We start from the raw sequence: 27,319 nt of genomic DNA on the forward strand, positions 1-27,319 counted from the left end.
GGCAGCACTGGAAGGCATTGGAGTCCCCAGCTCACTGCTTCTTCAGTTAGAGCAATGAACACAGACAGTGCACCACACCAGTGCAACCGGCTTCTGGCACAGAGTCATCCCCTGTGCATCCCCTACCACCACTGCAGTCCTTTCCTGGTTTTTAACTAAGGAGACTCATATACCCTTATTCATTTATCCTGATGTAGGAATTGCACTCAGTCTCACTTACAAAGTGTCCACAGTTTGATGTGACACCAGTATCAGCTATAGATGGATTTTTCAGCAGTTTTTCATCAGAAAAACACCACTTTGCACAAAACACCATCTGTGGGTCTTACTCAGTTTGCACTCACTGCCCACAGGCATACAAGCCACATTTCAGAATCACCTTCCCACTTATACCATCCCTCCAGCAACCACCCATGGACATCATGGAAAGAAAAGATGTTATCACAAGGAAGTGATGGAAAAAACCCAAAAAACACATAGGAAAGAATCCATTAAATTTAACCAAGGATTTCAGGATCAGGACTTGTGCAGAGAGAAACAGGCCTCCAATGAGAATGTAAATCATTTTATAACAGGGGTATTTGCTTTGATTTTTAATGCTAATGGTAGAAAAAAGATGTTTCTGCCAAGATCTCTTCTGCTTTGAGCCTTCAGAAGATGTTTCGGGACTCTCTCCCAGCAGCCCATGCTGTCAGACTGCTGCCACTGGAAATGATCCTTATGGATATACCACATATCACATTCCCAATGTGATACAGGTGATGTTGTGTCACAGGCATGAATCATGTCAAGCTTGGGGTTTATTCCTTCTTGTGGAAGAGGCCTGGTGAGGTCTCATTGCTGGGTTCAGGCATGACTTGAATCTTTTGGTTTTTGAGGGCAGCTTCCCTCATCTTGTAGTACATGAACTCATTCTGCTGGAACATGCGCAGCTCCATCTCCGTCTGGACACGCATGACCTGAGGGACACAGGAGGTAACAATCTGTGATCAGGGGATCTCAAAGCAACTGAATAACACACTGCCTAAGAATGAGGACCATGCAGGGGGTTGGAACTGGATGATCTTAAGGTTCTTTCCAACCCAAACCATTCTGTGACTCTGTTGTAGGCCATGTAATGACTGATGCCCTTTCCTCTAAGTGTCCCACCAATGGGATCAAAGCTAAACGGACACAGATACCCAGTTCCATTCTCCAACCTGGTTGCCTGTGTAATGTGAAGGTACCTGCACCCAGCTATTCCACAGGTTGTTGGGAAGCCTTATGGTCCCAAACATGATGCAGGGCTTAAAGGTGATGCTGTGCTGAGCCAAAGAGTGAATGTACTTCCCATCCATTTCATGGGGCTGACCCTTGGTGTGACTCAGCACCGGAGTGGGAGGCACCTCATGTGGTGGAGGAGGAGGAGGATGCTCAGCCCCTCTTCAAACACATTTGCACCCTCTGGATTCACCGTAAAGAGAGTCATTCCTAGGGTTGCATCAGAGCAGAGGCTCAGAAGGGATTTTAGGAAATCTTTTTATACCTGTCTGAATTTATTCAACCTTTGGTTTAGGAGCATAGAGATAAGTGCCATACATCCACTATCTTCCAGTGGGAAGGGAAATACACAAACGGAGGTGCTGGGGTCTCACCCTTGGCTATGTATAGGGAAACAGTCAACAGACAGGCTGGCTTTAGGTACTAGATACTCATTTTTCTGTGATATAAAATTGCTCTAATAAAGGCTATAACTCTACTATAATGGTGACTAAGACACCAATAAAATATTTCATTTGGTGTTGTGTAATTTTTTGGTTAATAAAAGAGAACACTGTAGAGCAAACAGGTCACATCAGGTGAGTTGAGTTAAAGGCTGAGGAAATGATAGATCCCCAGCTGCAATCACAAATAGTTCCTCATATCTGAGCAGACACAATTCCCTGGGATCTGCAGCTCTTGATCTAAGCTAGGAAATACACCTACCAGTCATTTGAGGGAAAAATACACTGCAGCTTAGAAGGACTGGGGAGTGGTAAATAAAGAATGAACACTGATAAAGAAAATCAGTTGTTAAACTGGGAACCTCTACCATATGTACTCTGATATAGTCAGATTGCAATGCCATCCATCTGAGAGCAGTGAAATCAGGCTGTTAGAAGTATGGGATGCTCTGTCCTTGGGCACAGCAGTTTCAGAGGAGATTCAGAAGCTCAGTGGTCATTTTTAATGTGTGTCCTGGTGTAGGATTAAAGCTATTTTTCAGGGGTGAAAACAGACACATATTTCTCATCAAACTGTGACACAATCTAGAGAAAACCACAGCTTTAGTAAGAAGCGGCCATTATTGATACATCTCTCAGCTCTTATGGATGTCTTGTTCCTATAGCTTGAATGTAATTTTGCCTAGGTAGACAACAGAGACAGCACAGAGATGACACCTACCTCTAGGTCTTTAGTAATTGGGTGGGAAGGTCCATGGGTTATCAGGAGAATGGCATAGGCTTTACAGATCAAGCCATGCCCAGCCTCAATGAGGCCAGCATGCCAGTGAGTGACTCCTGCCCGCATCACGGCCATCCCCAGCTGCGCGTTGTTGGGATGGTATATTTTCCTGGAAAAACATTGAGTAATTTGAATTAATGAAAGATTAGGGTTCCCAAATGTTTGTCAGGGACATGTGTTTGCCAAAAAGAGCTCGCTGTTTACTCAAGTGAAGAGCCTGTTGTATTTGGTGCCACTGAAATGTGCTGCCCTGCTTAGAAAGGGGCAGGCACAAGTTACAGGAGGACACAAGTTATATGAGGACATGAGCTGTTGTGGAAGAGGGTGAACAACCTGCAAACAGGGAGGTTGGAACCTGGGCTGGAGAATGCCAAGCTCTTTCATTCCATATTATTTCAGCAGAAACAAAACCTAGATCTGACCAAAACCTAGACCTAGAGCCCAAATGGGCTCAATGTCACTCAATGCAGTCCTTAAACTGACAATGCAAGAACCACCAGTTTCTCATTCAAAGTGGGGAGAGAAATAGGTGGTTCCAAACCTACAGAAATACTCATTTCATGCCCTCAAGATGCATCTTTGCCTCTGGGGACTGTCAGATCACTCCCCTATGGTCAGTACCTCAGGTGGGAAAAATGAAACCTGCCCTCTACAATCTTAGAAGCGGAGGCAGAGTTAGAAGCTGCTTGGACTTATCCAAACCTGCCTTCAAGGGCTTATTTGTCATATTGAACTGGCAGGTCTTAAAGCAAGGAAGGGAACTGGGAGGGAAGCAATTTCCTGTCATTCAGTTAGCTCAGTGCCAGGGCTGGGACATGAAGTGGCTTGTCAGGCCTGCAAGCCAGCAAGGTGACTCTATCACCCCTCTGAAACAGAACAAAATATCACAGGCCTTTTGGGGTACAACTGACTAAAATGACAAGCAATGGGTATGAGATGCTTTCAGCAAGAGGGTGAATGAGATGGTGAAATGGATTTTTCTCTTTTCCCTATGATTTCCATTATTTTTTAATTTATATTTTTCCTATTTAATACCCATCAGTCCTGTAGTAAACCCTCAGTAATAATAAAGCACGTCATTTTTTTTTGTGAGGTTTGCTCTGGATCTACTTGAACTAAGCCTGAATTTCTTTATTCTCAGTGAGCTTGTACCACAGGACCTGTGTATACTAATGAGCCAAGCCAAAAATCCATGTATTGTTCAAGAGTGAAGGGATATCTTGAGTGACAGCTGTGTGAAACAGCTTCTCTTTTCTCTGCACCTTCTCCTTCCTGCAGGGTGCAGGGGAACAGATCATCCCTGGCAGTGGCAACCTCTGTCCCGCACCCAGGCTCATGTCTTGCTACCAGAGCAGCCCTGAGATGCTTCCAAGACAAAACAGAAGATGCACCAAAACCATTTCTCAGTTACAGTTCAGTAAATGAAGGTGGTTGGGAGCTCTTGTGCATTTAAGAAGGGGCCTTCTTTGATCTAGTGGTATGATCAGGTCCCAATGCAAACATCAGAACTGCTGCCCTAATGGGAGGAGACTAAGAAATTCATCCCTGTAACAGGCTGCCTAACACTGTATAACGACAGAGAGCTGCCAAAACCAGGGCACAGACATACATGTAGCCATCCACCATCCTCTTGGCATAGTCAGCTGCTTCCTCAAACATCTGGAGGTAGGAGAGCACCTCGGAGGCAATGCTGAGGATCCTCAGCAGGTAGATGTTCGTGTCCCCCAGCACAGGCTCCTGTTTCTTCAGGCACTCACGGCACATCTTCACAACCTGCACCCAGAGGAAGCAGGGAGAGGAAGGGCAACTTTAGTCTCAAAGTTGTCACACCAAAGCCCTGTGGGTTGCATGGTCCATACCACTCCTAGAGGCCTCTCTGAAGGCTGGGGAAGATAGCATATGCTTTGATTTGTTGAAACATCAATCTGTCAAAGTGACTCGTGCTCAAAGCTTTGTCTCTCAGGGTTACATTCATAAAACTGGTGAGGAAAAAGCCTTTTCCCAAAGTAAATTCAAACCCAGAGGCTGTTGCTCAACCTGAAGCTGTTACACTCTGAAGAGAACAATTAAATATTTCCTGGTAAGCAAAAGAGGGAGAAAGGACAAAGGACACCCTTCGTCCTTGTGGCCTGTGCTCTGGGTGGGATGTGGGTCTCCCACACCACACATCCATCCTCATCACCCAACAGATGAGCAAGATGCAGGAGCCAGGAGGTGAAAAGGACATCAACACGGGCAAACATGGCCCACAGCTTGACATGGCAAATGTCACGACTGTCCTGTCTCCCTCCCAAACCCACTGTCCTCCTTTGTATGAGGCCACCTAACAGAGCTGACTCATTACCCTTTAACTCCTGATTTTTGCCTGCAAGGCACTTGGTTTAACACCTGTGTCAGTTGGAGCTGCTGGAAGTCATTTGAATCATCTTGTACCATCGCTACAATATAAATCAAACAGCCTGGGATGCTGTCTCAGGCACAGTTGTGCTTTACATAGGACAGAAACCAGCGTCAGCTTTTGCAATTTGAGCTGGCAAGAGAGCAGGAAGCACATGAGGATGTTCAGGTTACAGCAGTGGGGGGTTGTTTCGTCCTTAAATCAATGACATAGAGGAGCAAGACCTGCTTTCCCTGGCAGTGCATGTAAAGCAAGAGAATAAAAGCACCAGGACTCACCTCATGGTAAAGTCCCTCTATGCGGGCCTTGTTGATCTTCTCCAGTGTGTCCTTGGAGAACTGGACCACTTCCTTCACTGTCTCTGCAGAGGGCTGGGAACAACATTAAGAAAGCCAGTGAGGAAAATGCACTGCCTGACACATGCTGAAATATCCTGGTTGAAGGGATGCTTGGTCCACAGTCTGGGAACGCAATGCAGCTCAGTGGAATGCTTCCCACATCACCTTCCTATCACTGGTTGTGTATACCAGTGTGCCTCTCAGTTCCCTTCAAGACAAGGCTGATATGGTCCTCCAAGAAGATATTACCATGCTGCTCATTATAATAATGTCCATGCATATCTGGCATGCATAGCTGGGTTCCTCAATGCTTTCCCCTACTTCCCTCCCATGGAAAAGGGACAGAATTCACCTTGGACCTTGGATGTCTGTCAAGATTCCAAAGAGGATGTGAAAGCCATCATTTGGTGCATATCAGGTGCTCACAGTGCTGCTATCTTGGAGAAATTAGGGTCTTGAAGGAAAGATGGGTGGAATAAGGGTAGGAAAGATAACTACATTTTACCCATTCTGATAAACACTGCCATTAGGTCCAAACATCATAAAAAGGTTGACTTCAGATTTCAGTTGCACCCTGAGAGTGAAATGTCTTCCCATACACCCATCATGTATCTGAAGACACAATGCACATCTAGGCATGCCTGGCAAAACACTAACCAGCTTCTCATTAGCTGCCTCTTTCTCCTTCATTCGATGCTGAAATGTAGCATTACGATCACCAGCTCCATCATTCATCTTCCTCTTTTCTAAGCCTTTCAGATTTGCATTTTCAGACTATTCTTGCTACCATGACCTTCCTTTTTGTAACTAGGAAGTCTGATTCCAGGGGCTTGCAGGAAGAGCCTGATCTGCAGACATGCAATAGAGCCAGAGCACAGGAAGGACCCAGCAGCTAAGGAAGGACCTTTGGGTGCACATCAAAAGCAGAGATACAGTGTTTCAGCAAAGGATGCAGAGATTTGGAGGCAGGACCATGGGACTGTCCTGTTGGCTTTTTAACACATCTGATCAATCAGATTATTGAGGAATCTGTGGAACTCAGCTATATGGGATAACCTCTTGGAAGCTGAGCACAAAAGGAAAACCAGTAGCTTTTCAGAACCATATACCCCCCCCATCTATTTATGAGTACATACATCTGTGTTATGATGTATTATTCTATATTATTAGACTGAAGCTGTCATAGCTAACCAGATTTTTGCAGCTGTTTGAGCAGCACACAGGGTGTCCTAGAGCACAGAGCACACTCAAAGGCAATGTTAACATCAGTGCAAATCACATCGCTATGCTGTGTGAGTAAAGACTCCCAGAACAGATACTTTAAACAGCACTTCTATTGTGGCTTTGTCTAATAAAGATCCTCTTTTGCACTTACTAGATCCCTAATTCTGTTGCCATTATAAACAATGGGAACGTTCCCCCAAGTTACAAGTGATACCACAAGAGGAAACAGGCTCAAGCTGCACCAGGGGGGTTTAGACTAGAGATTAGGAACAATTTCTTCACTGAAAGCATTGGAACAGGCTGCCCAGGGCAGTGATGGAATCACCATCCCCAGAAGTGTTCACACACTGTGTAGATGATGCCCTCAGTGATATGGGTTAGTGGTGGTCTTGGCAGTGCTGGTTAAAGGTTGGACTTGATCTTAAAGGTCTTTTTCAGCCTAGTTGATTCTCTGATTCAATTTGGAAGGGGTGAAAGCCCAGAGGTCAGAGCGGCTGTTGAGGATGTAAGCTGTCAATCCTGCATGTATTCATAGCATTGTTTCCATGCAGTTGTGAGTGCTGCTGCTCTCAGGCACATGAGCCCAGATTCAGACAATGTGATACAGCCATGCTCTGCAGATGAGGTCAGCCTGGATACTCACTGTCTGTGCAGGGAGTGTGTTTTTAATAGCTGGATTCATGCACCTTGCATAAATATTGGCTTTTCCTGGATGAGCACTTCAGATGGTGGAGGACGTTTGCCCACCGCATGCTGCAGAGCAGCTCTAACACTCATGAAAAGGGGATAGTGCATCTTACAGCTCAGTCAGGGCTTGATAGCAAGTGTTCTGTGAGAGCTGGGATTTCTTTATGCCATCCATTGGAGGAGGTGTTAGAAAATACTTGTACAGAAAGTCAGATAAAAATGCTTCTGTATCATAAGACTGAGCTCTAGAACAGCTTGAAAGTGAGGTGTTTCAGTAGTCAGGGTTAGCTGTAAAATGAATGCCTGGTCATTTAGTATTGGGATTATAAAGTAGGGTCTTCTGCACTAAAAGAGAACCTGACCAGCAAATAAAGAGTCTCCTCTAGTCCCATGTTCTGTTCTCCTATTGGAGCTTCCTGATATCCATTTGATCCTGTTTCTTCAAACCTTTATCAAGTAAAGACTTACACTCTGCAATATATATTGAGAAAATGAACATGAGCTGGCAGTGTGTGCTCGCAGCCCAGAAAGCCAACCATATCCTGGGCTGCATCAAAAGGAGCATGACCAGCAGCTCAAAGCAGGTCATCCTGCCCCTCTGCTCTCATGAGACCTCACTTGGAGTATAGTGGACAAAACCAATACCAGCAATTACATCCTTGGGCTAAGGATGGTTCCAAGAGGAACCAAAAAGTAACCCTTACAGCTACCAGGATGCTCACAAACTGGAGCTGGTGGCCAACCAACACATCCCACTGCCACCAGCAAGGCACAGCCTTACAGCCTCCCACTCCATGGCTTGTGAGACCTCCAAGGAAAACACAACTTGCTTAAAAATGAACAGTCAAACATGTCAATTCTTCACAGTCTGCCCACAGCAACCATGCACAAATGTCAAGTGATGGTGCTTGTATCTGTGACAGGCTTTTGCAAGGAGGGACTGGAAGCTGAGGGTTCCCACCTTCCTGTGATGGTACATGTGTTACAAACCGTACAGCTCCAGCAGTGCTGATTAGCACTGACACCATGAATCACTTGCAACACATTTTCCCTGCTGCTGCTCAAAGCCTTGATTCCTCTTTAGATCCTAAAAAATCACCCCAAAATCTAAACCAGAATTTTTCTCAGCTCTACACCTAATTTCTAATATTTTCGCATTCTGCCCAGTGATGGACTTTCAGGTTAGAGCCAAAGGCAACTTCTGTGGGCTTTTTTAATGTAAAAACTGCACTTATGTTGATAACAGGGATTATAGAATCACAGAATGGTTTGGGTTAGAAAGCACCTTAAGATCACCCAGTTCCAGCCCCTGCCATGGGCAGGGATGCCTCACACTAAACCATGTCACCCAAGTCTCTGTCCAGCCTGGCCTTGAATACTGCCAGGGATGGAGCATTTACTACTTCTTTGGCCACCCTGTGCCAGTGCCTCACCACCCTCACAGTAAAGAGCTTCTTTCTTATATCTAACCTGAAGCTCCCCTGTTTAAGTTTAAATCCATCACCCCTTGTCCTATCACCACAGTCCCTAATGAAGAGTCCTTCTCCACCATCCTTGTAGTTCCCCTTCAGGTACTGGAAGGCTGCTCTGAGGTCTCCATGCACCCTTCTCATTTCCAGGCTTGGCTGTGCATGGTGGGTTTGAACTGCTGTTGTGCTCAATGGAGGTCCAGTTCCATTCTCACTTTTTACATTGGCACTAGTCAGGCTTCTACTAAAATCTGACTCTGTTCCTATTGGGTGTATCCCTGGGCTGCGGGACCACTGCCACAGACACATGCAGAGACACAGCACCTCTGGGTTTGAACACAGCAAGACAACCCATACCTTGCTTTCTCCCTGCTTCACCGCCAGCATCAGGTCATCCTTGATCTGCTTCTTGCAGTGCTCACAGGAGCAGTCGAAGTAATACTGCTTCTTGAGCTGCTTCTGCCGCTCCTCGCTGACGTTGAGGAAATCCACATAGGAAACAGACAGCTCATCCCCTGGAGAAATCTTGCTCAGTGCTCGCAGCTCGATCCTGAGTGCAAAGGAGATGAGATGTGCACTGGGAGAAGCAACAGAAGCAAAGGTGCAGCCATAGAGTTGTCAGGGACAAATCCTGCCCCAGCCTTGCAGGGCTCTTGCCCTTAGGTGTGCTTTAGCTCTTCAAGGAGGCAATGCAGAGAGGGACAGCAGTTTGGTGAACTGAAATCAGAGGAAAAACGTGGCCACACCAGTTTCTCCTGCCCCTCTGCAAGTCCCTGGCAGGGATACATAAGGGTCTGAGCTATAAACAGATTATGGTCCATTATTGGGCTGAACATAGACTTTAACTTCTTCAGGAGATCAGCAGAAGAAATCCCTACAATCAGGAATACCCAACGAGCCCTGTAAAATGCTGAGTTTGGACTCTAGGTCTTTTTTCTAAGTACAGCTTTGCACATTCCTGGCCAGACTCCCAGATCCCAGGCTGTGCTGCCTTTGGGATCCTTTTCACTCCCAAAAGTTAAGACAAATTCCCTTTAAGTGCTGTGTAAGAGATGCCCTCACCCTGTTCATGCTTCTGTACATAAAAGCTTATAAGCAATTCCCTGGGAATTGTCTATTTTTGAATAGCTCATTTGATCTGATGTTACTATAAACCACAACTCAATTGCCAGTCTGTGTTACTAAGCCAAAATCCATGCCAAGCCATTGATGGCAGGCTTTTGGAAGGACAGACCTTTACACCCAAGTTTCTCTCGTGTCATTCCCTGCAAAGGTCTTCAAAAATGTGGATATTTGCTGTTCCACTCCCAGTTACCCTGGGCCACCTCTCAGCAATTCGGCCATAATGAGAAAAACTCCATCAAATACACCTGTGAGGTGTTACTTCTGTATCCATCTTCTCCCCCATCTGCTAGTGACTCTACCCATGGTTAGAAATAACTCACTGCACTTGAGACCAGTGATTTGGGGCTCTCTGCTCAATCCCATTAGTTGGTTACACAGATCTTTGCAGGTATGAATACTTACAGGTGAACCAAATGAAGGCAGTCCCATGGTCTGATCTCCCACCCTACCATGTGGTCCATCAGTCCTGGGACTCCCTCACTGTGGGCAGCATGACTTGATCTTCCTCCTGCTGAGCTCAGCAGCGTGTTTGATGGACACGCCTGCTATGAGATGTACCTGGGGGGACCTGCTGTCGCCTACTCAAACTTGAGGTGCTTTAGATGGGACCCAGTGAAGGTCTCACCTAAGGCATAAGTGGTACAGGGCTCGAAGGTCTCACCACGTGAATTAAACATAAGTTTCTTTTAGAAGGACATGGCTTTTTCTGTATGAACATATTTCTGCCTAGGAATTGGTAATTCTCTTGTAGTTCCCTTTTCATTCCCTTGTAATTCCTGTTACAAGCTCTTAGCTCCAAGGGCTTAACTCTGAGCTCTTCAGCTGTGCTAAAGCTGCTGTGAATACTACCCTCTGAGGCTGGTCTTACCCTTCTGTGGGTGTTAGATCATACCAACAGCATATTTCATACAAAACTTATCACTAAACATGCCATCATCATGAAGGACAGCTCTTAGTTATGTCACAACCACAGGAAAATGACAGCTGGAGAAAGAAGCAACCTGCTACTCAAGGATAAAGTGCATGGAAAAGAGCAATTCCCATCAGAAAGGTCGACACATACACACATTCCTGTTCACACTCGCCGGGATCCTCGTTCAAGTGAGTCATGCAACCAGAGAAGCAGAATTAAGGCTCTGACTTTTATGATGCCCCTGATAGCCTAAGCACTGTAGGTATATTTTAAGCAGCCACCCCTTGTGTGGAGGAGATTGACAGCGTTTGGGATAAGCCTGGAAACACTTGGCATATTTTAAATGCTATAGTTAAAGAGACACTGTCAGCCAAGGGCACCCCACCACATTCATGCTGTGCTTTCCCCAGTGCCTGCCCCAAGCATTAAGGACCTTGAGAGACACACACAGACATCGTGTGCCTGATTGATAGCTCAGAACTCAAACTGCCCCAAAATAGCAGCTCTAAACTGCAACTCATTTGCCCCTTTTTATCCTACTGATAGTGCCAGTGGTGAAAAAGAGCACTTCAAAAGTATTTCATGTCTTATTTGAGGAGGACACATTCACTTGAAATGAATGTTTAAAGGCAACAGTGTCCCTTTAACAGGGCTAACTAAAATATACCACGTGCAGTGAGCTAAGCAGAGAACTTTTCTTTCTTTGCACATAGTTTTGTGATTTCTTTAGTCTGGATCAGGTAACAGTGGCATCATTAAAAGGTGCAACATTAATCAGGTATTATGATAAAAGAATTGAAACCTACATCTCATAGTACTGCTACTGTAGGCAACGGATTGAACAGGCACCGCTTGTCGCAGAAGAAACATGGACTATTTAGTATGTCAGTAATGCAACCATTTCTCATCTCCTAACACGCAAGGGTTTATTTTGGGCTGTACAAGATTAGCAAGACCTTGTTCTGACTTTCACGCTCTTGCCGTAGTCAGGGGAGGAGAAATGAGAAGTGGAGAGGGGAAATACTGTCAGGGAGGAAGCCGAGGGAGAAAGGTGGGAAGGCAGAGGGGGAATTCACCATAGGGGAGACAGTCACAGGATTACCACTATGGTTTTAAGGTACTACAAAATGCAGAGTTAAGTGAGGTTTGGGTTTAGTGGGGCTTTACACAGGGGAGACGTGAAGCCCCTCGGGTTGTTTGCAGCTTTTCCATTAAACACAGGACATGAGGGGTACAGGGCAAGGGGGGAGGACGATGCTTTCGAGACTGACCCACCTCATCTGTGTGTGGAACATTGATCTTACAGCCTCATGACTGAAAGACAAAACAAACATCTGCAATTTACACAGGCACAAGTACATCGAAAACATGGGTACACGGTGTAGGACATCATCCCGACAGGAGACAAGGGGTTCCCTGTGCCTGGCTCATGATTCATTGAATGACATCTTCAATTCTGCTATGCAGCAGCCATCACTGAATTGTCCATCATTGGGCCATGGAGAATTGTCCCACGCTGTGATTTTAGGAGGGGTTTTGGCCATGGGTTGTGCAAAACCCACTTCTGAGGTTTTCAGGCACAAGGGGGTAGCTCTGCACAGAAATAGCCCCATTGACATCAGTAGTGCTCTCTAAAACACGGCTTGAAATGGAACTCAAACTGGGATAGCAAGGACTATGCTTTATGTGATGAGTTTAGTGGGTCCTCAAGTCTGGTATTGTGCCCTGACAGACACAACAGGGGCTTATCATCAGGCTTGCCCAGGAAGGCAAGAAACCTTCATAATTCACTTTGCCAATAACCAGATGGTCAAGTTTAAAGTCAGTAACAGGATACATGTGGGAGCTTCGACAAGCTGCCAGGTGAACAAAATGCCATTCCTCTACTTACCACCCAGAAATTCAGACTTATCACTGCTAGTTCCTCCTCCACTTCCCAGGCTGGCTGGAGAGGCTCTTCATCATCCCACTAAGGATCTGATCCAGAGCAATTGGCTATCAGAGCACAGACTCCAAGCTGACTTTGGATCAGACCCTGTTTCCCAACATAAGTTATCCTAATGCAGCTTTGTTTTCGCTTTGCTCGTTTATCAGCCGCTTGATAAACGCTTGTGTCATCTCATCAGGTAAAACCAGCAGCGATAACTCGAGTGCACAAGCAATGTGTTAGTTCAAGAAGGGGAGGCTGAGGGGTTAACTTCTAGCACTAAAGGTTGGTGAGCATGGGAATTTGTACAACTTTAGTGGAAAATCTGGATGAAATACTGCGGCTGTGCAGCTTTTGGCAAGCAAATCCCTAACAGTTAATGTCTTGCATGTGATACAACTTGATGGATCAGCTGCAGTTTGTACCTGCAGGCTGCAAGGGCCGGAGCATCCATCCTATGGGCTGCCCCAAGCTCTGAGAGCAACAGCCTCCACTCCCGGCTCTGTTGAAACATTCCTGCATTTCACACTTAATCTCTTTCCATCTCATATATCCCACAGAAGTTTTCTTACTTGGGTGGGAATGGAAAATGGAAAATGCCCTGCAGGTTTGGGCATCCTGCACTCTCAAGTGACTAGGTTTGAGGATAACAGTCACAATTGTCATTAAGATCCCATTGCTAAAGAGTTAATCAGTGATTAATAGAGATGGAACACTCACAAAGATGAGGGTTGTGCTAGGAATGGCTATAAACACATCAGCACATAGTGATACACAGCTGATAGCAAGCTTTGGTTATGAAAAACTCTTGGACTGTGGACCTGATACAATCTTTAATAATTTATTAACCATAACTGTTCCTTAAATAAAGCCTTAATATAAGGGAGATCTAGGCAGCTTCTTAGTACTCTCTCTGTCTATCTTAAGTCTGGTTTCAAACCCCACAGAAATCAGGGAAAAATCCAGTTCACTGGATTTGGGGTCAAATCTTGTGTATTTGTTTAGTGCATTGGACAATAATGAGAGAGAAAAGAGCTCCTCTTTAAAAAGAGAATCCTGGTACATCTTTTTCTGAGCTAGAGAAGGGAACAAGAACAAGAATGGGATCTGACACTGCGCAGTTAGCCAAGTCTGCTGAGTTGCTTGTTAGGATGCATCCCCACTGTGCCTGAGGAAAGAAATCCACTCACTTGCCGTTGTTGAAGATGACAGTGCAGTTGGGCCAGCAGTCATGGTTGACCTGGCAGAGGTTGGGGAAGATTCCCACACCAACAGCCTGCAGTCCTCTTTGGTCACTGAGGGTGAAGCCATTGCAGCTGATCTAGTCCCAAAACATAGGAAGGAAGAAGCATTAAAGGAGGAAAAACTGCACTCGGCTACATTAAGGATTTTTCAGTTCACACTGATGCTTTGGAAGAGGTATATCTCCAGCATTGCATCTCCAAACTTTGAGGAGGGAGTGCCTATGAGATCATTGCAGAAGGTAGGTGTTGGAACAACATCTTTAGTTGGGATAAAACATCAGAATAAAAGCAATTCTATTCTTCTTCTATAGACTCATTCAGATGGACCAACCCAGAGCAGAGCTGAGTAAATGTTACAGAGTATTTGTTGTTAATATTCATTTGGGATGGCTAATATAACTTTGTGCTCACCATGCGTTGGTTGCCGTAGATTCACTTCCTACAAATAATGCAGAGAAAGGTCACAGGAAAATGAATTAGAGGCCATTCAAGCAGAGGCCTGGCAGAAAGCAAAGTTCACGCTTATTGAAACAGGTATCAGTTAGAAATTAACCTTAAGAGCTGCATTCAACCTGGTCATGTTTGCTGAGTGGCCCACAGAGCTTATAAGAACTACTACTGTTTGAGTCCAAAATCATTTTCAGAATGACTACTTTTGCTTGACATTTATACCACAAATGAATGATTACACTTTTCTATAGGGTGCATTATCACCACATATGAATGGAACAGTTTTTAGGCATAGACACTACAAATGAAATGGTTGCAAAGGCAAAATGTGATAGGATTTAATAGGGTATAACTAAGGCAAATAATTAACTTGGCTGCTAATTATTTTACTCTGTTAATAGTTTTATTTCCTCTCTTAACTGATTCTGTACTTCATCTGTACTTCCTTAGTTATGCACGTGCAAGCTGTTCCCGTCACTAGCAGATAGATCTCCCTGCGCCCATTGGACTGCAGGGAGATCTTTTCTTTGCAGGGTGGGTACCAAAGATGCTGCATCCCCTCCCTGTGTGAAGCCAACTTCTCTACCACACCAGCCACCAGAAGAAGTGCCAGCAAAGCATGTGTCTTGTCTCTGCTCACCCTGCTCCTTTTGGCAATGTGCTAGCTGAGGGGTTAGTGCAGCCCAGGGTACACTGACTTATACCAGGGCTGGGGCAGAGCAGCTCAGCCTGAACTGGCTTCTGGTCATTTCCCTCTTGGCTACACTGAGAACAGAAGTTTGCAGTTAAGAAGTTAGTAATGGGTATTATTAAATATATTTAGCACATTTTACCTATTTTTATTAGAAAACATGTATTTACAATATGCATGGAAAAACAAATGCACACAATATACAATTGACATCAATGTTTATACTAAATCAGATCTGCTATATTAAAATATATTGCAAGTATATGTGCTAAAATATATTTAAATATGCATCTATATGTATTTGGTGCAGGTGAACATATATATATAAATATGTAACTGACAGGTGCACAGGGATGCCCAGTGTGACCTGTGATGACAGTGCAGCACCTACAGTTAAGCAAGCCACATGCCTGCCTATCTACATAGATCAAGTGTTTCAGACCTTGCCCTGCTGTGCCTCAGTTTCCCAGTGTCAGTGTAGAAGTGATACAGATGGGGAACGGCCAGTATCCAAACCACATGCAGCAAATGCTGGTCTCAGTTACCCCAATAGCTATGAGGGCAACAGAGGGATGAGCTCATATATCCTCAACTCAGACTTTCTCTGCATTAAAAGCAGCCCCCCATTTGCTCTCCTCCTCCCTCCCCTCCAACATACCACTCCAAATACATGGGAGATGTACTGCATGCCGAACTGCTGGCTCTGGGGTGGCCAAAACTCGAGGAAGCTCTGCACATCCGCATGGAGCTCCTTCTTCTCCTCCTCGCCAAAGTTGTCCACATGGTTCTGCAGGTCATCGATGGAGACCAGGCAGCCCTCTGACAGCCCGCTGCCTTCCCTCTCTATCTTCCACATGATGCGGGCAGCCAGCCTGGCCAGAAGAGAGAGCCATGTGTTAGCACCACCACCATCCACTGCAACGAGATGGATCAAAGGACCACTGAAATCTACTTCATGGGTAGGAAATTGTACGCAGGCAGACCAAGACAGGCTCAGCATTGGATGGCTGATGGCTGGGAACCATCCACAGGCTTTTGAAGGAAAGGGAGACACAGGGGTTTGCCCCAGCATCTATGTTCGCAACTGCAGAATGTAGGTTCCCAGCCCTCCACAATGGCTCTCATTTCCTTGGGGATTCCTCTTGTTTTCTTATGACAGAGCTAAATCAGTGTATCCTATAGACAAACAAGTGGGGAAGATCCCATCTCCTCTTCCACTTTCTCACATACTCCCCACTTTTCCACACTTCCTAAATCACCCCAGGCAGGTTTGCCTCCCCACATTCAACTGCAGTATTTTTTGGGGTCCATCACCAAAACCAAGAAAGCCAAAGCACAACCCTCTCACACCCCAGATGCTCCTCCAGGTCTGCATCCCCTCAGCTCAGGGATGCTCCTGTCCTTTCCCAAACCATCTCCCACTCATCCTCTAACGCTGGCCACCCAGCTCTTCCTTGCCACCCTGTCCTGTCCCACTGTGCCCAGGTTCAGTCCCTGGGGTCCAGCTCTCACCTGATGTTCTCAGTGGGTGCCTTGCCATGCTTCTTGATGGCAGAGCACTCATTTTTGTGGTTGAGCCAAGCTGCTCTCTGGCAGGTCCGGTCGCAGTAGTGGGCAAACTTGCACTGGCCGCAGCGATGGAGCCTCTCCTGTCTCTTGAAGCAGGTGTGACAGACGACATGTGTCAGGCTGGAAGGACAGAAGGACACATTAGCTCGTAGCTCAGTGAAGGGCCAGCTCCACGGAGCAGGGGTCCTGCCAGCTTTGCATCCCTGCGCTGCCCACAGCCACTAAGGATGAAGAACATCCCACCAGGTTACAGATGCAGGGAATCATGGAATGGTTTGGGTTGGAAACCACCTTAAGATCATCCAGTTCCAACCCCCTGCCATGGGCTGGGACACCTCACACTAAACCATGTCACCCAAGGCTCTGTCCAACCTGGCCTTGAACACTGCCAGGGATGGAGCATTCACAATTTCCCTGGGCAACCCATTCCAGTGCCTCAGCACCCTCATAGTAAGGAACTTCTTTCTTATATCTAACCTGAACTTCCCCTGTTTCAGTTTGAACCCATTACCCCATGTCCTATTGCTACAGTCCCTAATGAAGAGTCCCTCCCCAGCATCTAAAAGGCCCCCTTCAGATACTGGAAAGCTGCTCTGAGGTTAATCCTTACACACCTGCCCAGTGCTGCTGCTCTTCTGTCTGGCTATGTCAAAGAGACAAGTACATTGTTTAAAGGAGGACAGCAATAAAGCATTCCCCAGCTCTCAGCCCTCTTGTCTGCAGCACATCTGCTCCTCCTCAGCACTGTTAATAGGATTCTTAGTCTGTTCTCATTTGTTCCATGCTGAAGCACCAGAAAGCAGATGCCTCATGAGTCTGTGGCTTAGGAGAGCACAAGGAGGAATGTGAAGGCAAAGAGCCAGCCTGAGAGCTTCACCTGCCTGCAAAGCCTCTGGATTTGGCTCAAGTGAACACCCCACAAGCATTAAGGTTTTCCTGGGCCCCACAGGGACCAGGTCACAAAACAGAGCTATGGACACTGCCATGCCCAAGAGAGTTGGGAAAACACTGGGTGAGGAGAACCAAGCAGGAGCATGGCTCTGAGCCATCCTAACTGCTCTCCTGAGCTTTCCTTAGGCACAGACATGCTGTAGGGATAAAAATATACATCAGAAGTGACCAGCTAGTGAGCAGACCAGAGGTCTATCACAGTGAAGAAGACTGATACATCAAAGTGACTGCATAGGGAAACCCTGATTTTGTGCTGTTTGAAACCAAGATGTTTCCATGGATTAAAAAGCAGCTTCGGGCCAGAGGTATAGCTGTTCTGGAGACATTCACTTGTGGCTTTGTGTTGGAAGTTACATAAGGAAGCCCAAAGAACACCCTCCTTCAAGGTAGATCTTCTCATCATAGTGTTCTGTGCCTTCTCCTCCTTCCTTCAACTGGTGGACAGCAGGCACATCTCCTGCTGTCCACCATCAGGAGACATCAACACAGAGCCCCAGGCAGGGAGGGTTTGGGGCTCTCCTGGTCCCAGTGACTCCAGACATCCTCAGTGTGGTTCGGTGAAGTTCTGAGGGACCAGAGCAGGATTCCACCCGCTCAGCAGATCCCGAGGGATGAGTGCCGAGGGACAAGTGGGTTCTCAGCTGCTCAGGGATGGACAAGAAACACCAGAAGATGAAGACAGAGGAAAGATGAACTCTAAAGAGCTGGCAGGAGCACTGGCTGGGATAGGACATGGAGTGGGCTGGCTGTAATGTCCAGTTTAGGGAGCAGCACTTGCATTTATGACCACCAAAAGATTGTATAACTAAATCCAGGGGATCTTTCATTCACAAGGCTGATACATTGCTGAGCAGAGAACATCAATGACATAGTGATGCAGAAGATGCCACCAATGCGGATGTTCAACACTAAAGGTGACAAGCACAGTGCCTGATCTGCTCTGAGGGCATGAAGTCCTCCCTAGAGCTGGCATCATCTTTAGCCATGTGCTCTTTAAGCCTTCCTGCAGATGGGCTGGTGATGCAGATTTCTGCTCCGAATCCAGAAGCCTGACGTGTGTTTCTCTGGTACCAGCAGTAAGTGCTGCTCATCGGTTATTCCTGCCTCTGGCTCTGTGGTTCAGCTGTGACTTAGGTCATGGGATAACTTGGAAACACTTTTCAAAAGGAGAAGGCTTCTTCTTTGCAGGATTCCAAACCAGCTTTCCAAGCAGCATCTCAGAGTTGTATGCATGTGACTATAAGACTATAACCAAGGCCAGGGCAGGAATGCAGCAGAGGATGCTGATGAAGAAATCTAACCTCATGCTCTCCTTCTGAGAGTCCAGAGGGTCCCAGATCAAAGGGAAACCTGCCCCATGTGCCCCTTTCAGGTGTCCTGCTGTTTGCTTCAAGGACTTAATTCACTGGGAAGGAGGGGAAGACACTCTGGGCTCCTGCCCAAGCAACTTTGAGACTTTCCCCTTGCTGCTGGAGGAGGATTTGCACTGTTTAATTCGGTGTCCTAAGCTATCTGCTTCTCCAGGCAACTGCCCACTTTATCTCTGCTTCCAGCCAGGCCCAAGAGTACAGGAAAACTTGAATTTCCATAATTTAAACGCTACTGGTCCCAGGAGAAAGGTTCTCCTCATTGCAAAGATCTCACTGATCATAGAGGCTTCATTACCAAAGGAATTGCCCTATAATGTGGACATTATCATTGCCCACAGCCCATAGTGGGGAAACTGAGGCACAAGGATCACGAGGAGGATGTGCCACAGGTGGCAATCAGCCCCACAGCCCCAAGACTGCCTCTCCACTATATAAATACATACATATAAACATACACATGCATATTTATATCTATCTATCACAGTACAATGAAAATGCACTGTCACTCCCCTGGCAGCAGTGTGTGAGCTCCTGACACAATCCACCCTGCGCCTTGGCTCCTGCAGGATGAAGAGGACCATTGATTTCAAGTAGGATGACCTGCAGCAGACAAAACCATGTGCAAACATGAGGTTTGGAAAATGACAGTGAGCAATGCTGAAGGGAGCCCAGCACAAGCCAAGCACACGGGATGGGGCAGGGGGAAGCACGCCTCTGGGAAGGGGGCTGCATCCAGCTCCATTATGTCAAATGGAAGAGGTGGGAGCTGGTGAGAAATGTGAGGCTGTGCTCTGTCAGCTGTCAAGTCAGGGGGGGCAGAGAGGTGCAAGAGAAATTACACTCCTTGTAAGGCAAAGGAGAGACAGAGAGCTGATAAAACCTGTGTGGTTACATTGCACCGGGAAGCACAGGGATACGTCCCACACAGGGAATGGGGTTCCCTCCTGCTGCCTGCATGTTTCGAGGCAGTCAGAAAGCAAAGAGGCAGCTAAAGAAGTTTCCTTGTAGAAAGCAATGGCAGCTTGGAGGGGAACACAGAGCAGCAAACTCAGGTTCTCAAACTGGGGCTTGTCTCCCCCCAGCTTGCTCTCTGAGAACAGAAAGGTACTGGGATGTTCCTTTGCATTTTGCTGTTTATCACATAGGGTGTCCAGAGCTTCCAAAGCAAACCCACCTGGTGGAACTCACTGCCTGGAAAGGCCTCATTTCTGCGGAGATGCAGAAATGCACAGAAAACTTATACAAGACTTTCCAGGAAAGGAAAGGAACAGCCCATGTGGCATTGAAACTGCAGCCACAATTATAGGTAATCTGAGTAATACTGAGGCAGGTATAAGAAACAGAGCATCTCTCACTGAACCTTCATGGGACCCTTATTGCTGAGGAATGGTTTAAAAGAAGACTGGATGAATTGATAATGTGTATTACCGGGATTCCAGAGGCCTGGGCTCAACTCTTGGCACAGTAAAACATCAGGAGTCAGAGGTATTTGAGATCTATAGCACTGCCTGACCCTGCAAGCACCTAAACCCCCCCAGTGCCCTAAAGCAAACTGCTTTTGTCTCAGAGGAGCTCAGAGATGGACACCCCAAAAGGGGATGTCAAAGTGGGGCTCTCTCTTGGCCCCAGGTCTGGACTTTACACCAGAAACAGAGCAGCCCACGCTCATATGGTCAGGGTGCTGCATGGCCAGGCAGCACTCAGGGTTCCTGGAGTGGTGTGGCACCTACCCAGGAGCTTTGGAGGTGTGAAACCTCATAGATTCAGTGCTCAGCCTCACTTGCTTTAACACGGTCAATACAACAGCTTTCTGTTGTGCCTGTGTACACCATGGCCTCTGGGGTGATCTCTGCTGTCTCCCACACATAGTGAGAACTACTTTTTTCCACCCTGCCCAAAAGCAGCATCTTCATTAGGACAGGGATGTCTCCAGCCCATCAAAGCCCTGCTTTGATCAGGGATTTAGGGCTGACTTGGAGGGCAGGCACTACTGACTGACTTTCTGGGGAGCCTCAGGTTTCCTTAACCTCTCACCCAAGCACCAACCAAGTTGAACTGCCAGGGGCTCATGAGCTCAGCCATTACATAGATGAGACACACAACTGCTGCTAATCCTGGATGTGCTACACTCACAAAAGCAGCAATTCAATGTGCCAGCCAACAAATACAAGACATGACAAAGTGCCTTCAACTAAACCATGGCTCTCAGGGAAAGCAGAAGAAACAAATAGCTCTTGTGGCTGCTTGGACTGGATTCAGATGGATTAAGATCTGTTGGACCTGCCAGGACAGAGGGCTGAGCACTGTCACAGGAAATATATTGCCCTCATCTCTGAGACATGCACAACCCAAAGATCTGCCAATCATTTGACATCCAGCACATCTCATTCACTGATCTGGAAAAGCCAGATGAGATGGTTTAGAGGGGAAAGAAATAGAGGAGGATTTCACTGAATAGCTAATGGACATGGTGAGAAGCTCAGAAACTATTTAGTATGAGTTTATTCTATCCTGTACATCATAGATGATACATAGAGGTGACATAACTTACACCTTACACTTACACTTCATATTTACTATTGGATGGCATCTCCCTCCTCAATGTCCTACAAAGGACAGTATAAGAATAGCATAAGTTGTAGGCAAAGTCCACTTGGCTTTTGAAGCAGAGGCTGTAACCCTTCACTAAACACAATAGCCCAAGGAAATCCACCATCTATTTCAGCACTGAAAGGAAAAGGGAGGTATTCAATAGCTGAGGATACCTATACTGTTGAATTATCAGCACAAGAATGATTATGCTCCTTTAAAAAGGGGGCTGGAGCTTAGTACTTTCACCTTTAAATGTCGGGGATGACACATCCTGGTTTGTCTGATTGGAGTGGAGGATTTATTTTAGACTCTCTTATTTTTAGTCTTCCACTACAAGATTTCTCAGACTCCTTTTAGAGGTGTAGGGGTGCTTTTCTTTAAGAAAGCCAGGTTTCCTCCCAGGTTTTATTTAAGCTTTTATGAACAAATGAGATTAGAATTTAAAAGATCAAACACCAGAAAAGTATAAACCATGTGAATAGGAGACCTGGGTGACATGGTCTAGTGTGAGGCATCCCTGCCCATGGCAGGGGGTTGGAAAAGGATGATCTTAAGGTCCTTTCCAACCCAAACCATTCTGTGAACACATCAGCTCTCAGTTTTCACTGGTATCAACTCCCAGAATGTTTCCATAAGCTTCTCAGAGTCATCCTGTATCAGAAAATTCTGCATTTCTTTACCCCTAGGTTATCCCAGCTCCATGGAGATCTCCACATTTCCCTTGGAAGATGTTTTGGGCCTGCTCCGTGCACCAAAAATGAGTACAACTATTGCAGGATCTCATGTTGTTAGCAATGTGCAGATCACTCATCAAGCAGATCTTCAGGTGATCTTGGCTTTCAACCACATGACACTGTTTGCCTTAACCACTGACTCTCAAACCCCACTGGTTAAAGAGCAAACCTGCTCTTGATGAAGGCTGTCAGAGATATATCAGGCATCCCCATGCTCGTAGGAAATGTAAACTCTTACAGCTTGAGAGCCAACTGACATGCCAGAGGAGAAGGTCACATACTGTACACTGAACCCAGGCAATAGAGATGCCATCGTCCCAATGGTGAAGAAAGGAAACCTTCAAAGAGAAAGCGAGGAGGGAAGGAAGGATTAAACCCCCACATGTAAGCAGGGCACTAGAGAATGCTTCAGTGAGAGATAACGTCAATGGGGAATGCACAAGGGCTTTGCAAATTGTAAAATGACCCCACCAAAGGCAACGAATCCCTGCAGAAGATATATTTACAACCTTCTGCATCTATTTTAAGGGAAAGCAGGCCTGACACTGGTGTTTTTTCATTGCTATTTCAGCTTGATAACAGCAAGGCTGATGCAAACCCAGATCAGAGTGTGTGTCTGCACTTCATCCAAACAGCAAAATATCACACACTGAATTCTACACCCTATTTTGATTAGTATTCACAGTCTCTCTAAGCAGCCTTCTTTGGTTCAGGCAGAACAGGACTGATGTAGGAGTCAGGATCAGGTAACCACAGTGTCAAAGCAAAAGGTTGTAGAATCATAGAATAGTTTGGGTTGGAAGGGACCTTTAAAGGTCATCTAGTCCAACCCCCCTGCAATGAGCAGGGTTAGTTTGTGAGTCATACCCTGGCCTTAAAACCTAAGAAACTATGAGCTGGCAGATGCCTGTAGGAACTTTCTTTAGCATCGTTTTGAGTTTTACGTACTTCTGGACTAAAGGTCTCTGGCACTGGGTAAGAGACCGCTGCTCAGATGACCATCACTGTGCTGAAAGTACAAGCCCTTGCTTGCAGATTTAGACACCTTAACATGCTCATCTGTACCCTCAGTGTCTAAGCAGAGGTTCCATCATAACACTCAGTGGGGTCTGGAAAGTCACTCAGCTCAAAGGCAGGTGTCTGTCACTGCACATTATAGAGCTCCATTGATTCTAACAGGCTCTCAGGGCTGGATTCACTTGCCAGGGTATAGGAGCTTAATGTTATTTTGGGCTCTGCACAGGGATATCTGGCCTGAGAGGAGGTCTGATTCTCATAAATCCTGGTTTGTACCTGTCAGCCCTAAGACACCTCAGACACCCTGGGGCATCTCAAATGACATTAAACACCTACAGCAACTGAATCCTGCCTTTAGCGCTACACGAACACAGCAGACTTTAGTTTTGGGTGGCTTCATCTGCAAGCTGAGTCTCAAAGAATATTAGTGGACATCACCCTGCAGGTTGGTGCAGTTAAACTGATGGATTGCTCAGAGCATGATGGCATTTTATATACTTTTGCCAAACAAAACATTTCTCCTTTTCCTAGCAAAAAATAAAACACCATCTCAACAGCTCCTCAAACTCAGCATCCTACTGAAAGGCAGACTTTCCTACAGTGCACTTGGGTTACAGCTTCAGGTCCAAATTACTGCAGCAGCTCCTCACATCATTATATAGATAAGGGTCTTTGCACCGTATAAGCCCAAAGTGTAGTGTATCCACACTTTCTGCTGTGAGTTACACTGGCACCAAGATTCATTGTTCAGGTTCCCTAGATCCCTGTACAGTCAGGGCAAAAGGGATTGTTCTTCTGATAGTTTCTCAGAGCATGAAAGGTAGGTTTCTGCTACACAACAGCCATGTGAAGGGGGTTCTCACTCACACACCTGAACTTAAACACCTATAGCAGATAATGCAAATATTTCATAATGGTGAAATTATTCAATAAGTATTATATATATATATTTCATAATGATGAAGTTACCAGCTTAAACAATGATCAGTTTATGGAGCTCCCCATTTCTGAACAGTAACATTCCCATCTCTTGACAAACTTGTGCCTTGGCACAAACACAAGCTGCTTTCCAGCCTGCGGTAGGGCCTAAGCAAGAAGTAGTTAGTAAGAGAAGAGCTGCTCCTACTAACCTGAACTAGAGACCTTCACTTCACCTGCTGTGTTGCCACATCCCATGCAGTCATGCAGGAAGCAGTGTGGACACCGCAGTGTGACTGACATCCATATACATCACACAGATAGCTTGATTTCAACAGCAAAATCAGGGGCAGGACTTCAGGGGCTCAGCATCCACACTGGAATCACACTTCCCAAAGGACTGAGCTCCTCAAAGGGCTGCAAAGTACAGACCAGTTCTGCACTCTAATGATTCTGTGGTAGCCTTTATGTAGAAAAGAAAGCTGAGCTCTGTGGAAAATCTCGTCACATATTTGGTGGGACCTGGACCAAATAAGTAAACCCACCAATCACTCATATAGGAACCCCCTTTCCATAATAAAGATGCTGAGTCCAATTAGGATAAAACAAGCTGGGTTTTGAGTTTCCCAGTGCAGGGTAAGACCCTTTTTAATAATGTAAACTCGACACTAATTTTAGGACCTATATATGTATGTTAGTGGACAAGGAGAAACACATGCCTCTTCAATGGACTGTTCATACGTGCAGAGGCAACAGCATTTCTTTCAGGGCAAAACCAGGCACCACGGCCTAGCAGAGATGCGTTCTTGCAGGTCCTGCAAGGATCCAGGCTACTCTGACAGCAATCAAGTCAATGGGCTTTTATGCAGCTGAATACCCTAGGACAACAGTAGAAGGTACGTTCAAACTCAAAGCCTTGTGTGTGTAGGAAAAGCATGAGGGCAGTTCTCACAAGAAAAATGTGTGTTTCCATGAAATGCCCTGGTAAGCACTAACCAAAAAGCATTTTGGGAATTCATTTGCCCACAGATATATATGAAGTGCTTTGGTAAGAAATGTGTCATGGGAGGGTAAGAGTCCATTATTGTTGCACAGCAGCACAAAGAAGAAGCAGTGAGATGAGAATGAATGAAGCCATCTCCATTCCCTCAAGTCACAGAGAAGGGATGTGCTTACTTTGCCTCCTCACTGCTCAGTGTCTGGACCTGCCCTCTGGGAATTAAATGAGCCCAGCCAGGGGAGGGAGGGAAGCCCACCTCTCCCCATCCCAGGCTTTCTGTTGGAAACCTAAGCCTAAAACACAGCCTGCAGTGTAAGAGCTCTGAAATTGTAGCTCTTTGCTAAGGGCAGCTCTACTCTATGTGTGAAGCTCACAACCAGCAATAAAGTCAGAATGTTTTCAATGGTTTAGAAGTTAAAGAGTACTTTTAATAAGGCATGTGGGAGAAATAATTGCCCTTATGCACTTCCAAAGTGAACAGGATCACAGTAAGATTCTAGCTAGTGACACAAGACCTAAAAGGACACATCAAGGAGAGATGGTTTTGTCACTAACTCCCGTAATTAAACTCAGGGTTAAGAACTCAAGAACTTAATATTTTAAATTCAAATTACATTTTTAATGTGAGCTTTTGCAATGATGAATTAAAATCAAAACTAAAAAGTGTCATTGCTGCTATTGTAAAGAATCACAAACACGTTCACCCACTGACAGTGAAAAAGTTAATGAAAGACACAAAGAAACTTATTTCCTGCTCTGCCCATTTAATCCTCAATTCTCTGCTATTGCCAGCTCACCCAGTAGCACAGAATCAGCTTCTGCTACAAGATGACCAGGATTAAAACAGCAGCATGAGCATTACTTGCGCTCTAGATGTTGTTAGAGGAGCTGATTCCATCAGGGAAAGCTCAGCCAGGCGGAATCACTCCCTGCCTATTTAGTGTGCAGAATATTCACTAGTAACTGACAGTCTGGGGCAAAAATTTGGGCTCAGGACACACCATGACACCTTTGAAGAATGCTCATAAGTATCCAAAGGCCAGAATGAAACATCCAGCTCCTGGGGTTTGGGGCAAATTGTTCTCAGTTAGTGCATTATTAGGCTGAACAAATTCCATTCATGTCTGAGGCTTTATTCTAGATTTATTCCAAGAGAGATTAAGAAAGAAATCAGTTCTCTGCATCTTTTAGTTTTCAAGGTATTTAAGTGAACCTTCCACTGCTTTGAAAGGCAGAAGCAGGCAACTACCAGCCACACCAGCAGCACAGTTTGACCAGATGTTGTTCATCCTTGAAACAAGCAGTAAGAAACAAGGCGTTTGCACCAGAATTCAGTTTCTGGCTACACCAGTGCGAACACAAAACTTAAACCCAGTCTCGTGCAAGAGTGAAAGCAGAAACTTGCCTGCAGTTAACTCAGCTAGCTATAAATATAACATCGCTTTAACACACACGGTATCACTCTCAGATCCCCATTAGCTTCTAGTTTGAAGGCAATGGGCAATGAAGCTGTGTGTACAGCGGGGAAGTGCTACAAGTGGGCAGAGCACAGTGTAACTTGATTTTGTCACTCATTATGCATTGGGGTTTCAGCAAAGCCAGTTTGGGGTTGCTGTACCTGAATTTCACTAACTCCTGGCAGTTCACCAGCGTGGAACATGGGTCTGGTTTGGTGTGCCTTTAAATACACACCACTTCCAACACATTGTGTAAAAGCTGAGGGCATTGAGCACATTGAAGATCACATCCTGGAAACTGACTGCACTGTATTGAAAGTGAAAAAGCTGATCTGAGCTTTAGGAAGCACATTCACTGTGAGCTCTGAATGTGTGTTTACAGAAGTGCTTCTGATTCCCATCACACCCTCCTCTGACGTTGTCCAGACCTTCCCAAACTTTTACATTGCCCGGCCAGATGAAATTCTGCATCAAGATTCCTTTTGGTCTTTGTTTTAAAATGCTTTTTCTCTTACCTATCAAACACCACGGCTGCATAGGCTGGCTCCGCAAAGATGACATCCCCGGGCAGGAATTCCTTCTGGGCTTTCAAACCCCTGCCTTTGCCTTCAGACGTGAACACTTCAACTGACTCCATTTCCCCTTTGGTCATCCCAGGGACCCCAAGGCTTGGAAGTGGGTATCTCGGAGCAAGCCAAATCTCCTGTTACTCCTGTCAACTTCAGCGTCCTGCTAGACCATGCTTATAAAGGAGCTGGGCT

The 27,319-nt window shown here is 45.9% G+C and overlaps 1 protein-coding gene across 2 annotated transcripts; it reads right to left on the reverse strand.

The window, feature by feature from the left end:
* Window positions 1-800: 800 nt before the first annotated feature.
* Window positions 801-27,210, reverse strand: SMYD1 (SET and MYND domain containing 1). 2 transcript variants are annotated; one of them, XM_034064838.1, is made up of 10 exons: window positions 27,074-27,210; window positions 16,463-16,639; window positions 15,609-15,822; window positions 13,756-13,886; window positions 11,914-11,952; window positions 8,958-9,150; window positions 5,161-5,253; window positions 4,094-4,257; window positions 2,425-2,593; window positions 801-959 (listed from the first exon to the last, which is right to left on the reverse strand). In XM_034064838.1, exons 1-10 carry the CDS (start codon window positions 27,208-27,210, stop codon window positions 801-803), a joined length of 1,476 nt encoding a protein of 491 aa, XP_033920729.1. The 2 variants fall into 2 exon arrangements, with proteins under 2 accessions (XP_033920729.1, XP_033920730.1); XM_034064839.1 differs by lacking the exon at window positions 11,914-11,952.
* Window positions 27,211-27,319: the final 109 nt, after the last annotated feature.

The sequence above is a fragment of the Melopsittacus undulatus genome, chromosome 7, assembly GCF_012275295.1.
Source record: "Melopsittacus undulatus isolate bMelUnd1 chromosome 7, bMelUnd1.mat.Z, whole genome shotgun sequence".
Classification (NCBI taxonomy): domain Eukaryota; kingdom Metazoa; phylum Chordata; class Aves; order Psittaciformes; family Psittaculidae; genus Melopsittacus; species Melopsittacus undulatus.